Raw genomic sequence first — 18026 nt, 5'->3', positions numbered from 1 at the left:
TTTAGCCCCTGTATTCCTACAGGAATGGAAAAGTAGATTTGCTAAATGAAACATTTTTCTTAATCCAGATAATTTGATGTTCTGACTCCCTTGTTCACAACTACATTAAAAACTCAATGCAGCTATATTACTACTGATTAACATTCTTTTTTTTTCTAATAAGTTTCAATGGAATTCTTTTTAAATCATGCTATTTCACCAAGAGTATAAAACATGATAACTCTATGTAAACAGCTGTTTTACTTTGATTCTTTAGACTGATGATTTTCTGTAATATTCTTCCTATAAAGATTTCACATCTATATGAAGTCCTGAAAGCTTTTAAAAATTTAATTATTCAGTACATTAAAAAAGATTGAATTTAAAGTATCATATTTTAAAACTTTGTATTTAATAAAAAAATTAATCTCTATTTTAACAAGGAGAATCCATTTTAAAAATCTGTACTTCTGAAGAATATAGGAAACCTGTCTTTAGGCTACTGGCTACCACATGTGATATGGATTAGATTTAGTATTAGGTGCAAGTTTGTTTTTTTCTGAGATGAGGTTGCCTTCTATAGTTTTGTCCCCCATAAATATGCAAACATTCTGGGTTGGGTTTGTTTGGTTTGGTTTTTATTAAAAGAGGCTATTGCAGGTTAGCTTAGAGATTGAATGAGGTATGTTCCCATATATCCCATTAAATTGAGAAAATCTCAAAGTTTAGGCCTTGCAATACATGATGAGATATCTTAGGAGTTCTCTCAATAAATCTGATATCAGAATTGTCATGGAAGTATGGAAAGAATGTTTTGTTCTGTTCCTTTCTTAGTTAACACAGGGGCTTTTAACTGTAACAGCCAAGACTAAAATAATAAAAAGCCTAGCTTTGACAAAAATGTCTGGTACAAAAAAGAAACCAGAAAACATACTCATCTGTTTTTGCAGAGTGGAGTGACAATTCTATTGTCCATGACTGTAATATTTACTAGGAGATGTAAGCAGGGAAGAATCATGAAACCTAACACTGAAATTCATAATTCATTCCCCAATATGTTGTAATGAAATTAATTACCAAAGTGAGTAAAATAACACTTCTAAAGGATATTTTTTAAAATATCCTATTCTGTGCTTAGATCTGATAATTCAAAAGGATTAAAATCAAATGAGGCATTAAAAAAATAAAACCCTTTTAAAATTAAAATTGAGAAGCTTTTTTTTTGTTTGCTTGTTTGTTTGTTTTTTCTTAAATATTGTAGGATGTGTCCACTCTGGACATCTGCACCTCTGGCATTTAGGTCAGTGTTAGGAACATATACCATAATGCAAATGGTGCATGTTTTCCCAATAAAATATTCTAAAAAAGATTTCAGGTTCTTAAGTGGACAACAAGTAAATTTCAGTGCACTGCTGAATCCTTAAACCACCAGTAGCAGAATGAGATTTAGTATTAAATAAATATCCTTTCATCAGTATAATCCCTAGTCAATAGTGGGACCTGCCCTTTCCCTTTTTCATAGTGTTGAGTAGAATTAAAAAATGAGTGTTTTGTAAATGGTTTTAGCACTTGGCAGTTTTGTACATATTTTGGGACTGAAATCAAAGGCACTGAGCCATAAACTGAACTTAGACAACAGGATGAACTAGCCTTGATGTGGTGGGAAAAGACTGTAAATTTTATACCTACAGACCATATTGCTAAATTGCTAGTCCATTAAATACGCAGGACTGGTTCCAGGGCTGTGCGGAAGTGTCAGAGCATGGTTTGCATCCCCAAATCTCAGTGGTTTGCTTAGAGGCATGGGGTGCATTCCTACATCATATCTTTTGGTATATACCTGCAAAAGGAATCCATCTCATCTGCTGCAAGATCCCTTGCAATGTACAGTGTAGTTTAGTTTGTGAGGAAAGTTTAATAAATGTGGATCAGCAGATTTCCTTTAACAGTACATTCCTGAACCAAACAAAAATACTAATGCAAACTCATCTTGGCAGTCTAATATTGAGTCTTTGTCCTGTGCACTATTTTCTGAACTTTTATTCTCAGTGTTATGGGCTTTCTGGTTATTTTCCTGGTTTCTGGTTTATACTTCTTCTGAATTCAGTTGATTCAGGCTCAAACCACTTCCCATTTCCTCCTCATGTGTCCTTGTTTATCAGCCATAATTTTTCTGTAGCTCCTGTCATCCTCCTGACTTGCCTTTGTCCATTCTTCATAAGTTGCTTTTACACACATTTCTGTAACCTCATTTTTTCAGATGAATGGGATTCATTTCCTCTGAGGAACAACTGAGAACTATATTCTGAAACAGAACTATTGCAGCTGGGGAGTTATTTTCACCAAGTGAATAAAAAAAGACACAATAAGTTATCTTCCCACCTTCCCCTCAGTTGCATTTGTGTGTGCATCTTCAGAACAAAGGCTTGTGTTTATCTCTGAAAAAAAAGGGGTTTAAATGGACCAGTTCCAAAATACCTGTGAAATGCACTAGTATCTTTCATATTCTGTGAATTGTAAATAATTGAAAATAGCTTTTATAATCTGACACCGAAAACTGGCAGCAAGAAAGCATATAATAACCATATATATATATATGTCATAAATATATCTGCATATATAGATGTAGAAATACATCCCAAATATCTAAATATGTAGCATTCTAGATTCAAATGTTAGTTAGCAGAAGTTCCTATAAAGGTCATGTATTTGTACATAAATCATCATATTACCTAATAAAATAATTGAGATGGTATATCTACCAGAAATCTTGTTTCCTCAAATTATATATCCCATAAAAATTATTATCATATTTTCATAAAATTTCAAAGCTTGCAATGCAGAAACTTCTCTGAAACCAAATGCTAAGTTTCTTAACACCTACAGTTAGAATTAGACAGTTGTAAAAAGCTGTATGCTCAAATATATTGTCTCCCAGATTACTTTACTTTCTCTTTCAGGCAACCATTGAGATGACTGAATCAAATATTTTTCCCATTGTTAATTTCTCTGTTATAAGGAAAGCAAAGATGACAGTAAAACTACAGCTTCAGAATGCATAAATTCCTCAACTATCCAAAAAGACAAAAACCTCAAACAATTCCAGGCGAAAAACAATGCCAAGATCAGATCTTGAATTCAAAATGGGGAACTATAGTCATTTTATTACAAATCCACATATATGTACTTTGCACTAAAATGTGCAACTAACTATTCCTCCTGGATTACTTGCAATCTCCAAATTATTATATGTGATATGCCAGATTCATAAAGATTTTGGGAAGCTGAAGTGCTTCATACTGGAGTGATCTTATTAAGAGGAATTATCTGCATTTCTGCTTTGTAGTAGGTATTGTCTTTCACATGGTACTTACTGAATAGTCTTGTCTGTTTCTGACTGGTCATCTGTTAGAAAACTGCTGATAGCTGAAAAAGTTTGTAAACCTGCCCTCCAGAGGTCAGTGCAGTCACTGAGATATTATCATATATCTGAGGAGATCTTTTTCACGTTCAATCTGTGTTAGTCCCTAGTTACATGTCAGCTTTCTGGAGGAAGAAACAGCACTTCACAGTGAAATTCATTATATGTAAGATCTGGATGGGTTGTTGGCAATAGGAGCTGACGAAGACTTCAGGCTTCTAATAGAGGTCTCAGCTGTCCAAAGATCCAGCAACTTATGTCTTCATTTTTCTTTAGCTGTGCGCTGCAGATCTGAGAGCTCCTGGCAGTAGTTCCATGTGTCCTTGGTATACATTATTTTTCATTCCAAAAACTCAGCAAGAAAAGTTAAGTAACTTCAAACTTACTATTTATTGAAGCAGCAATTTATAGAGCTGTTGTAAATGGTACACCACTTCCTAGCTATGTGCATATACAGCTGATGATTTATTGTAGTGCCTCCATTAGAACTCTCTATTGTGTCTGATACAGTAACACATCTGCAGTCAGATCACAAGATTAATGCAATATTGAATATTACTTCTCTTACACATACGAGAACTTTAATTTTTTGTAATTAAATTTTTATTTAATTAATTTTTCATCATATTCTTACTAATTTTCTGCTATATTAATGGTGCAGAATCTACAGTCTGAGGAGCAGCACAGAATTTTTTTAATTAGCCCATTATAATGGGTGAGAGATATTTAAGACTCACAAATCAACTCAGCAGGTGGTTGTTGCCGTCTTCAGCAAGTCCCTCACCGCCCATTGCTCTTGACTGCCTGTTTCCAGCCTAACCAAAAACTGAGTAAAGTGCTTGGCTGTCCTTTCATCAAGTACTGGGGGAAGCTGGTAGCACGCTGTTCTTTGTCCCTTATCTCTTCCTCACTGTCCTTCACTGAGAAGAGAAAAAGTGACTAATAATAAGTAAACAGTTCATATTCCTTCCTTCTCCATCCCAGCTCCATCTTAAAGGGACCTCTAGCATCTATCACTTGTTGATGATTTTTGAAGGTTCAAAGGCTAGTCATTAGTGGAAAACAGCATACTCCAGGGACCTTCCCTCTCCATGCCTCTCCACCACCCCAGGAAAACAAACAAAAAAGCAGATTTGGAGGATAACCCCTCTGTTGGCATGCAAGATGGTTCTCCAGGCTGGACCTGTTTCTGGCTTGTATTGTCATTATTCCCTATTTATTGAGTCTGGCACTTTGTCTTTCTTGGACTAAAATTACTTGGATATTTTGTCGTTTCATGACAAATGCGCACATTTCACTTTGCTGTGTTATCTACCATGGCAGCACTATTGTCTTGCTAAAGTAGGGCATCTAGGGATCTAATTTTATACTTCTCTATATCCAGATGAGCACTGTAGATTATGTTCAACATATCTAAATCCATATGGTATAGCATTATGACACAACATCTCGGTTCAAAATCCCATTATAGTCTCATTATCTGCAGTGATTTCATTTGACTAGTCCCTGTAAAAATGTATCCTTTAAGATGGTTTTCCTTTTTCTGTTGGTCTTTCACACAGAAGAAATGCATCACATTAGTTTAAGGTCACTTCATATCACATTGCATCATAATTCTTACTGTCAAATTCATTTAAAAATCAATTTGCATTCTCTTCCTATTTATTTTAAAACACTCTCCCTGCAGTTTCTTTGCTGCTGCTGCTAGGAATTCTTGAAAGCAGAAACTCTATTATTTCTGCAATATCCTCTTCATTTCCTGAAATCCTCAAATTTCACTCTAGTTTCTGAAGTCAGACCCCCATTGACTAAAGTGTACTAAGCACTCATGCAGCAGCTATTGACCTGCAAATTGTTGTTTATGCAAAATAACCACCAGTGTAGTATATTAGAATGGTTTCTATGAATTTTGCCTTGGGCCTTGCTTACCTTTGACATAATGTAATTAAATTCTGATGCAGGAAAATGTTAATTGAATTAATTTTCCCATATTTTTAAAACAAGTCCCAACAAGTAGAAGACAGTATACCACGAATTCTTCTCATACTGGCTAACTGTGCCAGCCACCTATTAGTTTGCACTGATAGTAGAATCAGGAAATATTAATGGTTTAGAAAGGTTTTTATGTTTTGATGCTGCAGCGTAATTAGCTGTATCTAAACAAGAATTAAGAGCAATTTAGGGTTTGAGAAATCTTGCTGTGCAATAGAATGACATACTAATTCAATTTACCTTTGATTAAAGATCAATATAGAAAAGAAACAGATGCCAACGATGAATAATAACAATAATAAAAACTACAGAGTAACACAAGAGCCTGGCTCCAAGCTGGCATTTCCCACTAAGACATTCACTGTGTCAAAGTAAAGCTGTTAGGCTGGCACAAAATGCAGATAGTCATAGAGATCAATGCATTTCAAGGATGAGGAATACTGCCAAGTAAATACCCCTTCAAGGGAACTTTAAAAGCAGCAAGGAAAATGTCACATGGAAAATGCTCTCTCACAGTATAGAATGGAACAAATCTGTGGCCAAACTTAACCGTTGTGACATGGAAACGTACCTTTATCTCTAGGGAAATATCTGATATAATAAGAGATAAAAGATATGAGATGGCAAAAAACAAGTAAGGGCTTTGAGTTATAACAAAAAGCATGACATCAGACATCAAAAGCTCCAAAATGAGAACACTGTGTCTAAAAATGCAGTCTTTTAAAAATAAAACATACATAAAGCTCTCTATGCTTTTGTGTCATATCTTTGGCTGTTGGACAGAAACACAACTGTGCTGTGTAGTCAAAGGCAATGTCAGTTCTTTGTCCAGCTTCTTCCTTTTTACTTAGAATTGGACACCTGGGAATGGGACTTTGCTGCATCACCTACATAAGCTACAAGCCCTGATAAAGGCACTAGAGGAAGAACTTTTCATCTTTCAGCAACTGAGGATCTTTATGTAGAAAAACAAAATTATGTCACCTATTTAATTTTACATTTAGTTTTATGGATATTCCAGAAAATACTGTCTGAAAAGGTTTTGTTATTCTTTGTTGGGAAGGCATAGAAAATGAAGTTAGGAAAATGTAGGTACTGAAAAAAGTTGTGAACTTTCCATTAATAAAAATGGAATGTGCCTTATCTATTAGATGTTTATTTTACATTTGAATTGTTAGAATATTAATACATATTTTCCTTTATTGCCACTGTGTCTCAGCTGTAGTTCACTTGGTTTATGATAAAACTTCTTCTCTGTCTGGACTTTGTGACTGGACTGTGACTTCATCATCCCTGAGTGATCTGGGTTTCTCTAACATGGTAAAATTTGGATAAAGTAATTTGGGTGTGCTATAAAAGACTGAGAAAATGTAACTTCCTTAGAACTAACTTACATAACATAGAAGACACAGTGTGGACCTTGGTGCCCACAGTAGAACACCAAACAAAATGGCTTGAATCAAAACTTCATCCCACAGTGAAATGTTATTTATTATGCTACAGCTCCAAAAAGATGTTTAGAAATTTCCAAACCCTTGCCTTATTTTTCATTTGCTTTAAAAAAAGGTTATTTCTTACTTTTCAGGCTAATTTGATGTTTTGAGAGGCATTTAAAATATTATGATATTAAATATATAATACCATAATTTCTAGTGGGATGACAATCCCAGTTTTTACAAGCTGCTATGGCCACTGGAGAGATTCAGGTTGATGAGGTTTGTGATGTCATACAGCTGCAGATGAAAATATGAGAAATAACTGACAACAATTAAATAATACAAATGTAAAACTACAAATCTGAGAGAAGCATATAATTATCATGGTATTATTTCAAATTATTTTATGTGATATTAAATACCATTGAATTGTCATATTCTTAGCGAAGTCAAAATAGGAACATACTAATCTGAAGATTTATATTTCAGACAACAAAAGAACAAAACACAATATTTACTTAGCATGAACAAAGTTCTGAAGCCTTCCTTTTTTTTAAAATGTGAAACTGCTTAACTGAAAAGAAGCTAATTTATTAAAATCTCCCCACAATTTAAGGTGAACAATTCACAGAAATTACACAATTGTAACCCCTTTTCTTACGTATGAATTAACTCGGAGCAAGCTGTGGAATTCTGAAGTGTAGCTGTAATTAGGTGTATTTGCTGAACAACTATAAACCTGCAGTTTATTTGCAAAAGCTTTATATACAAATTCAATATTCAAAGTTCAAGCTGCTTGATTAGGTAAGTAGGCACATATTTCTATCTCAGAAGCTTGGTTCTTCATATCAAAAATCTGATAGGAATAATTCAGAATTTGCTATTTGCAAATACTCTTCACTAATATGCTCAAAATTCTTCAAACATTATTGTTAGTACCTCTATTCAGCAGAATAGCTACAGAAAGCAAACAATACCCAGCTCAAATTACTAAAATGTCTATGTACCTTTCCAGTGAAAGGAAACCTTATTGATAAACAGAATCTAACATCATAAAAGAACAAATTATTTACTTACTCAGCCTTTGAAGGAAGAATGATATTAATGACATATTTGCAATCTATGTAAATATCTTAAATACATATGAGTAACATACATTGCTACTCCTACATATTTTTTCCTAGCAAAACCAATTGCTTATCTAAATTTAAAAGCAAAGTATATTTACTTGTGGAGGCTCGATGTATTAGATTTATCTGCAATATTCTGATCTCTAATTTGGAAGATATATTTTTTAGCTGCTAAGCTATACACTAGTAAGGGAAGCTGCTTACTCAAGCTTTTTTTTTCAGTGCCTCAGAAAATACTAACAAAATAATTAAACCATTGCTTCAGTGGGAACTGCAGTGCATAAAGGTAATAAGTTTATGGAGCTTATTCTCCTATATCTTCATTCTCTGAGTTGCTTCTCTTTTACTGGTAGGCTTGTAGAACCACAAAAGCCATGAAAACTCAATGCTAACTTAAAAGTGCAACCTCCTTTACTTTAATATTTTTATACTGTGTATCAAGGCATTGTTTACATTAGATAATGAAATGGAGATGGGGCAGAAAACACACCTTGAAAGACTTTCTACACAAAAGGATGAACACGTAGTTATTTGCACAAAGCATTAGAAAATACCGTGATATTTTATTATTAAAAATGCTGCTGAAAAGTTTATACATATGTGTCCAGCCATATATATCTTCTATCATTACTTAAGGCAAAAAACAAAAATTGCAAAACGATAACAGAAGAAACCATTGAACCCTGTGTGCCTCGTAAGGACAAGAATATAAGCCTGGGAAAGTACTTTTGTTTTTCTTTTACAGTTTCAAAGTATATTTTGATATCATTATTATAGAATTCTATGAAGACCTTATAAATCTGTTCCCTCTATAAATCATACATCAGTCCAGATGTATCAAATTATTAAATCAACTTGATTGTAATTACTTTTAAAAGCTAAAATCATTCACTTACAGGAACTTTTTTTTACCCAAATGTCACAAGCCTGACACAGTACTGTACATATTGCTAGCAGAAGACAATTGGAAGTACTAAACAAATACTGTAATTCACATTACAAACATACCCAACTGCTTATGATGTCAAGCATCATTACCTTTTTTTTTCTTTTTTTTTTTTTCTTTTTTTCTTTTTTTTTAAACCTTTTTTTAAGAGTTATGAACTGCTGCATCTCAGCTGAGGCATTAAATAATTGGTGTAAATGGCCTGGAATAGACTCAGCATTTATCAATATTATGTGATGGATCAGTGAAAAAAACCAAACATTTTTCCATGTTCTACTAGTTGTACTTTGAAGTTGCCATTTTATCATATTCCAACCTGAGCTTCCAGGTCAGATTTATAGTATGTTTCCCACAGATGAAGGATTGTATCAGCCACATGTTGCATTTTTATCATGTCATTAACTTTTAACTTTTTTCATTCAGAATTTGTTTTATTGCCTGCTACAACAAGGAGTTGTGCAGATGAATAGACCTCAGTGAATCACCTTGTCTTTGATTTTATTTGTAGGGACCACTATTCCAAGATATTTTATTCAGAAACAAAAAGTGTAGAAAACAAGAAGAGGTACAAGGCATCTTGTGTTAGATATTTATGGGACAGATGATATTTATGCAGTGTAGTTGTGGAATAATAATAGAAAATACATCTGGGATAACTAGGTTCAAGTGCAGACCAATTTGTTTAAATATCTTTGGTTACTATCTCTCAATGATGGAGTAACTTTCAAAGACAAAATATAAAGCAATCATCATCTGCGAGAACTAATTTCTAGCTTTTCACATTCAAATCAATTGTTTGAATCAAACTGGCAAGTTACTTTGTTTGATAGCTCTGCTTGGCCTCTGCTTTTCTAGTGAAGGAAGGGCAGAAGGGAATAACCAGCTAATAATTTTGCCTTTTCTGAGAGTGATGATCTCTGGGATTTTCAATTTTGCTCAGATGCAGAACAGCTGATGACGTCTCTGCTTCTCTCTCCATAATATTCTTTGACTACAGGACTGCTGTGCAATAAATCAGCAAAATAAGCATTTTCTGACAGGTACACTCTCAAGCACAAATCAAGATACTGGGCTGAGCAGTTCTTTACACACTGACCATTCTGAACACTTTGAAAAACAGCCAGCCAACCAACCCTGCATTTCCCCACTTTCAAATAATTGTTTTTTATCATTTAGCAAAGCTAAGGAGGTGCTTTATCAGCTGAGATTCTACTGCAACTGCTGGTGAATATAGAGCTAATTTTCCTCAGAGAAGGCTGACCAAAACACAGGCTTTCATTGCTTTTGTCAGGGCACAAAACTCTTCCTAAGGTATCACAATAACCAAGAACTACAAACTGGACTCTGAATATATATTATTAGGTGTTTCTTGGTTCAACAAGTTTAAAAGAGTAATTTTTTTCTTTTGTGTTTTTTTTCTCTTCATTTTCCAATCCATTGCTGTGTTGCAATTTAACAAAGGCTAACACAAAATTAAATTATAGAAAAAATGTTTCAGAAAAGAACAACAATCTCCTATGAATACTTTAACATGCACAAGTGTAACCTGTAAGAGAAAATACTCAGGTCACACCACAGACAGCTGTATCCTTTGCATGACGCCATGGCCTCATATAAATGAAACATGTTAGAAAAAACTCATGTTTTTTGTTTACCACTAGTAATTAAGAAGGAATTCCTCCTTTGGTCTTGGAGGAAACAGAGGTGATATGACTAATGTATATACACATAGGTCACAATCGAATGCACAATCTTTCTAAAAGCTCTTTTCAAACTGAAAACATCAATAAAAGCTGCTTCTTTTTTTTTTTTTTTTTTTTTTTGTTGATTTGTTTTTAAACTCACAGCTATGTACATTTTTACAAAGTTTCTTTAAATATAGTTCAGGCTGGCAAGTCATCTCTTTGCACAGAACTATACGTATTTTACTGCATAGTCAGTCCTCCTCTTTTTCTTTTTTTTTTTTTTTTTTTCATTTTTGTTTTTAATAATAAAATTCTATTTTCCCCGTCTGGATTACAGCTTCATATGCTGGGTAAAAGCCCATGGTGATGTCTTTGTTTTATCAATGGCCATTCATGGTATGGCACATAAGGAATCTTTTTTATTATTTTATTTATTATAAAAACCCAAAACAAAACACCTGTACAGTCACTGGCTCTGTGTTCCAGAAGACTCTGCTTTGCTTGTTACACTTAAAACACCATTTTAAATTACTTCTTCTGGCCTCAACTTTCAATCAAAGTGGCTGAGATCTTAAAGCAGTATCGCAACAGCAATGTACACTTTTCACATTTCACAGGGTTTGTAGTTGATCTTTAATATCAGTGAGTTTCTGTGGGAAGGATCAGTAAGAAAATAATGACTGTCCTTCTCTTTTACTTGTTTTTACTTTAGATTTTGACAAGGTATTCAATGGATGGTATTATAACATTTTCCTCTTCTTTTTTTTCTTTTTTTTTTTTTCTTTTATTTCTTTCTTCCAAGTGGCTTGAGAGGGTAGAGGGGGAAGGGCTGAGCTATACCCTAGTGGTCGAATGTCCATGGGGCAAATTTGTACTGTTTTGTCCTCCACTGAAGGTGTTGAAGGTATGCAAAGGCTGCATTCCTGTTAATGTATTTGGGATCATGGTTATGGTGTTGGGTGTCATGAGCGGGATGTCATCCGGGGACCTTCTCAAAGTAAGCGTGTAGTCAGGTGGACAGGTTAGTCTCAGTGTGTCGTGGGCCTGCAGCGATTCACACTCATGGTCATGTTCTAGCTGCTTCATCTGCAACGACATGATCTCTTCGTTTTGTATGTGTGCTATATCGTTGGTTGTGTTCCTCTGGGGGCTGGGACGCCTGTGAGTCTCATGACGTCTCTTATCCTTCTTGTAATACAATGCAGCAAAAGCTAAAATATTGAGGAACAGCAAGGATGCCCCCACGGCAATGGTGACGCTCAGCTCTGTGGAGTAATCTCGCTTGTTTTCTATCAGAACTGTCGTATCTTCTGGAGCTGTTTTATGGGTGTCTTTTGAATGTTTGGGATTGTTGGCAGGTGTCATTGCTGGGCGTTTGGTGGCTGGCCATAATTTACCAGGAGAACGTCGTGTCACATAAGGAAATGAGGTCATGTCAGGAGGGGGGACTTTAGTTGTTGTGGAAACGTACTGAAATATTTCATTCAGGTTGTGAAGGTGTGGTACTAGCTCCAACCAGAAGGCAACTTTTGTTGCTCGGTAGTGATCACGAACCCGGGGTTTCAAGCCAATATGCAGATAAAGTTGGTCTTTAGGATTGTATTTGGACCAGGCCACTTCTTCAAAGCGGTTGGGTTTTGTGTGGATGAACTTTGTGTCTTGTGGAACAGGCTGGTTTGGATCTCTAAAAAAAGAAAACCAGACAATATTACAGTCATTATTCTAATCCCCCCAAAAAACAGACAAAAGCAAAAATCCCCAAACCCACTCAATTCTGAAGTTAATGGATTTTCAATACTTGAAGTTATCTAAAAAGAGGAGCTAAAAAGCCCTCCCTAAATGAAGAACAGTGGTTAATAAATAATCAAAAGAAAATTACTTACTGTACAGTGCATTGTTTTACATGAAAACAGAGAAAGGGTAGAGGTACTAATTACCTCTCCCCATAGTAAAGGTGTATGTTCAGCTCTTCTTAGGATTTGACACTAACTTTCTCATTTAAGGTACCATTACTTCCACTGCTCTAAGTATAAATCTAATTCCTATGGCAATATTGGAAGTCCATGTGAACACAAGAAATATTAGCTGTATATTTTACAAAGAAAAACCTTTAAAACATGAAGTAGCAGGTCTACTGCTACTGGAAACCATTTATCTCTGTATTCCTTTACTGAGCTATTAGTCCTCCTTCATTCAAATATCTACGTTGAACTATTTTTATGTTGCAAATCTTTCCATCATTTTCATTAGCAGATAACTATTTGAAAGTTCCATGAGATCACTGATATGAAGGAACTGTGCTTAACAGTCATAGGACAGTAAGCCTTAACTCTGTCCCACTTTACAGAGATGAGATATATATTAGCTTAGATCAACAAGTTTTGCAGTACTGAAGTAGCAGCAGAGATAAGAGTAGCACAGAACTCGGATTATTTCAACATTGGCAAGCCAGATATTTAATTGACATTATGCTTTTTCCATATTTTTTTCTTATATGTTCAGAATAAAGACAAATCAATTTCACAAAGAGCATTTAAATATTGTTAGTCTCACTTCAGTGCCTGGTAAAATTATGGAGAAGATTATTCTGGGAAATATTGAAAAACACCTGGAAGACAATGCAGTCATTGGCCACAGCCAGCAGGGCTTCACGAGAGGAAAGTCCTGCTCATCAAACTTGATTTCCTTTCATGACAAAGTAACCCACCAAGTTGATCAAGGGAAGCCAGTTGATGTAATCTTTTTGGATTTCAGTAAAGCTTTCAATATTGTCTCTCACAGGATCCTTCCAGACAAAATGTCCAGCACACAGCTGGATAAACACATCATGTGGTGGGTGAACGATTGGCTCACAGAGGATAATAGTGAATGGGGGAACATGGATGACCTCTCACTAGTGGGGTTCCACAGGGTTCCATCTTAGGCCCTGTGCTCTTCAACATCTTCATTAATGACTTGGACAGAGAACTGGAAGGGATACTAAGGTAGTTTGCAGATGATACAAAACTGGGAGGAGCTTTTGGCTCTCTCGATGGCAGGGAAGCCCTGCAGAGAGACCTTGACAAATTAGAGGACTGGTCAATCACCAACCATATGAAGTTCAACAAGGGGAAGTGCCGGATTCTGCACCTGGGATGGGGCAACCCTAGATGTATGTACAGACTGGGGAGTGAGATGCTGGAAAGGAAAAGGACCTGGGGATCGTGGTCGTTGGCAAGTTGAATATGAGTCAGCAGTGCCCCTGGCAGCCAGGAGGGCCAACTGTGTCCTGGGAGGCATCAGGTGAAGCATTGTCAGCCGGTCAAAGGAGGGGATTGTCCTGCTCTGCTCTGCACTGTTGTGGCCTCACCTTGAATATTGTGTGCAGTTTTGAGTGCCACAATATAAGAAAGATATTAAGTTATTGGAGAGTGTCGAAAGAAGGACAACGAAGACGGTGAAGGGCCTTGAGGGGAAGCTATATGAGGAGCAGCTGAGGTCACTTGGTCTGTTCAGCCTCAAAGAATAAGGGGAGACCTCATTGCAGTCTAAAAGTTCCTCAAGGGGGGAGAGGAGGGGCAGGCACTGATCTCTTCTCTGTGGTGCCCAGTGACAGAACTTGGAGGGAATGGCCTAAAGTTTTACCAGGGGATGTTTAGGCTGGATATTAGAGAGAGGTTCTTCAACAAGAAGGTGGCTGGGCACTAGAACATGCTCCCAGAGAAGCAGTCACAGCACTAAGCCTGACAGAGTTCAAGAAGCATCTAGACAATACTCTCAGACACATGGTGTGACTCTTGGCGATGGTTCTGTGCAAGGCCAGGAGTTGGACTTGATGATCCTTGTGGGTCTCTTCCAACTCAGTATATTCTGTGATTCTGTGATTGTCAATGTACGTGTATATCTACAACTTTAGTAAACTTTAAGTTATATACTACTTCCTCTTGACATGAAAAAATATAGAAAGTTAAAATTACTAATAATGAGCTTAATATTCTGTTTTGCAAGAGTTTGCATCTTCTTTGGCAGCAAAGAGTATTTTCTGGGACTTTGTAATATATTATACCAAGACTATATTATTTATTTTCTCTGCATTACTCTGAGAACTCTCCATTCTCCTTTTCTTTCCCATATGTATTAGTTTATTTCCTGCAAAAATTATTATAATATTTACCTTTTCTTCCAATATACAGTCATCTTTGTTATGGGAATATCAAGCCCCACCACTACAGATTTTAAAGCATCTTAGTTTTTTTTTTTCTTTTTTCATTTTCAAAAGCCCATGAGCTTGATAGCCTACTTTAGTCTTCCTTTGGGGTACATAAAGAGATTTACCACGCCTTTTATTTGGGTGAAAAGAAGAATTATTTTCCCATATAATTTTGGTATTTTGGCTTACTTATGCTTGTAGTATTTGGGGTGGTTTAGTGTGTTGCTGGTCATTTTTTAAAATACTGTGCCTAATCTTTCCCATCTCAATAAGATATAAAATATATAAACTACAGGGTTTGAAATTGCTACCATTTCATTTATCTATCTATCTATCTATCTATCTATCTATCTATCTATCTATCTTTTCATTTATTTAATTTTAATTTTAATTTTGTGCATTAACAGCCAAATTGTGTTAATTCTGAACAAAAAGATAATTGCTTGGTAACTGTTCATCCCAGTTCAAACTAGAGGATTAACATTTGCTTTCAAGCAGTACAGAAACAGATATATGCTGCTACTTTCAGGGACTCTAACATGCATTGAAGAAGAAAATAAAGCTTTTCTTTTGTTATTAAGGAGCAGACCAAAAGATTTGGAAAATCCAGAGGAGAAGATACTGGCCATATTCAATATACCTACTTCTACAGAAATTTGGGGTTCAATACATAAATTCTAAAGCAAGTTAAAAATCAACAAGATTATCAAAATGCATTTTTCTTGTCAGAAACTCTTGCATTGCTCCCCCTTGCTGTTCTGATTCACAGTAGAGAAGACTCTGGGAGGGGTCCTATAGAAAACTGATTCATTACGCTAGTTTGGGTAAATGAGTTGCACTTTATTCTCAGTACAGGAAATGAAGAAGCTGAGCACTCATTTCAATGAGCAGACAAGCTGGACATGCACTTTTTTTTTCTTTTCTTTTCCTTTTTTTTTTTTTTTTTTATGGCCCTATAAAAATGTCAGCAGATGATTATTTTAGCAACTAAACGTTTTTTAAATTTGCATTCTCACTGTGGTCCCTCTCAACCTTCCCCATTTTGTAATCCTGTGATTCCCTTCCCCTACAAACAGCTTGCAAAACAAGTAAATATCAAACCTCCCTTTCCCCCTCTTCCATTCTCTACCTCCATCTGTCATTTTTAACTGCATCTACTAGGAGCAGCCAATTATGCTGCCGCCTCCTCCAAACACAAGAGAAAATGCTATTACATGTGGGTAGGCTTGTATTTCAGTATTTGTTTACATGACTCTGTGGGGGCATGAAGCTGTCCCTTGAAACAAGGAACAGAAAAAAATCAGCCAGTTCTAAAGACAAATCGTTTCTTTGCTGTGGCTATCAGAGCTCTACCACTGACACCGACTCTAGGGTTGATCACTTAATAAATGAAAAATGGTCTGAATATTCTCTCTGAATTTGGAGGATAGGTGTCTCAAAAATTATTTTTTTTAAGAAAAGTAAATAACTAAGCCCAGTCCTAAACAGAGGATCTAATAATGCATGAATCTTGGTTTTACAGACCAATGATAATGTGCAAAAAATACTCAGGAGATATATAAACAAGAGAATTTTTACTTTCCTTTGCTTTTCTGCTATGTACACTGCAAAAAATTAATAAAATCATAAGGTTGCAACTTACAACTTTAGTTTTTTTCTTGAGTATTTGGACAGTTTCTCTATTATGAGCAATTTTCCAGTTTTATTGGTAGGCATAAAACATAGACATACAGACAATCATTTCTCCTATCAAATCAGCTGTTCAACGAAACTCTTCTCTGTTATTAATTTCAAATTTTCCTTTTTTAGCCCCTCACATCACCTTTGTGCTTCTAGGTGTTCTTGAGGCTCAAATGTGTAATGCATAACAAAAGATTGTTACCAAATCTTCCTTTAAAAATTTGCTGCAATCATGATGATAACAGTATAATATGAACACTGTATTTTCAGTTCTGTACTTCTTCCAGTAATGACTCTCATAGGGATTAGATAACTCGTTTCCCAATTCTACTGTTATTAGGGAGATTTTGTTCATGCTACTGTTGTAGCAAAATTAATTATTATTATTTTTCATTTTGCTCTCTCATTATTTATTTTTACCACCTTTAAAATTTAATTTAAACAGTTTCTCCATCAAAAAATGTCCCCATCATGAAATATCTGAACTTTTTTCCATATAATAGAAGACTATATGATGGTCTTTCTTGTCTTATCAAAGGTGTATTTTTGTTAATGTGCAGCATAATCTCATTTCACCTGTCACTTTTTTTCTCCTACTTTCAGTCTGCACTGATTTTGCACAACTCAGGATGTTGCTACATCTTGTCATTTAATTCACACTTCATTGGCTAGAGATGTACAATCAAAGCATTTTTTTTTTCCTCAGGTAATATAAAATAAATGTGCCTGCAATGGATGCTGATTGAAGAGCAAAGCACTCCTGTTCACAAGGTGGATTAGTAGCTGATCTGAAGGGCAAATGAGAGAAGCGAGTATTTCATATCTGCTGATATTGTCATGGGAAGAATGATGAATTAAGACGTCTTCTCATAACCCATATTCCATACAACATGGCAAAATAAAATTTGTGTTTTACTGTCCTGCTAAAACAGGACAATGGAACTGTTATGTTAATCCACTTAAAGTATTTTATTATTTGGGTCCTTCTCTAACTTCATTGGAGAGCAAAATATCTTCACAGTTATATACTGTTTTCTGTTTGTCTCCAAGACTCTGAAAGGCCCTTTGATCATTTATTTTATTTCAGTACTACTCTTTCCTCCATATGGGAAGAAAAAAAAAAAGAAAAGAGAAAAACTGGCATTTCTTCATTCTGCTGATTTTTTTTCATAGTGTCCCAATACTAATAATGGTACAGACATTCCTGCCTGAAGGACTATTACACTGGCATATCTTCCCTTACTTCCTTTTCTCAGTTATCACCCACTGTTTCCATGCTCCAGTCAGCTATTATAACCACTAAGGAAAACAAACCATAAGCACACTGGGTTTTTTGACTAATACAGCTTTGCCATTGGAGACAGCTATTTCTTCAGACAAAAACCCAAAAAAAAAAAAAAAAAAAAAAAAAAAAAAAAAAAAAAAAAAAAAAAAAAAAAAAAAAAAAAAAAAAAAAAAAAAAAAAAAAAAAAAAAAAAAAAAAAAAAAAAAAAAAAAAAAAAAAAAAAAAAAAAAAAAAAAAAAAAAAAAAAAAAAAAAAAAAAAAAAAAAAAAAAAAAAAAAAAAAA

The 18026-nt window shown here is 35.0% G+C and overlaps 1 protein-coding gene across 1 annotated transcript in view; it reads right to left on the bottom strand.

The window, feature by feature from the left end:
- Nucleotides 1-8485: 8485 nt before the first annotated feature.
- Nucleotides 8486-18026, bottom strand: part of LOC114067305 (neuroligin-4, X-linked) — a 15893-nt gene continuing 6352 nt past the window's right edge. Inside the window, exon 3 of the mRNA XM_027902629.1 lies at nt 8486-12273. Within this exon, the coding sequence (XP_027758430.1) occupies nt 11424-12273 (850 nt within the window). The 3' untranslated portion in view covers nt 8486-11423. The remainder of the gene's footprint in view (nt 12274-18026) is intronic.

The sequence above is a fragment of the Empidonax traillii genome, unplaced genomic scaffold (assembly GCF_003031625.1).
Source record: "Empidonax traillii isolate 1590-97213 ecotype Southwest subspecies unplaced genomic scaffold, ASM303162v1 scaffold894:size250998, whole genome shotgun sequence".
Taxonomy (NCBI): domain Eukaryota; kingdom Metazoa; phylum Chordata; class Aves; order Passeriformes; family Tyrannidae; genus Empidonax; species Empidonax traillii.
This window is presented reverse-complemented; position numbering and strand designations above follow the sequence as displayed.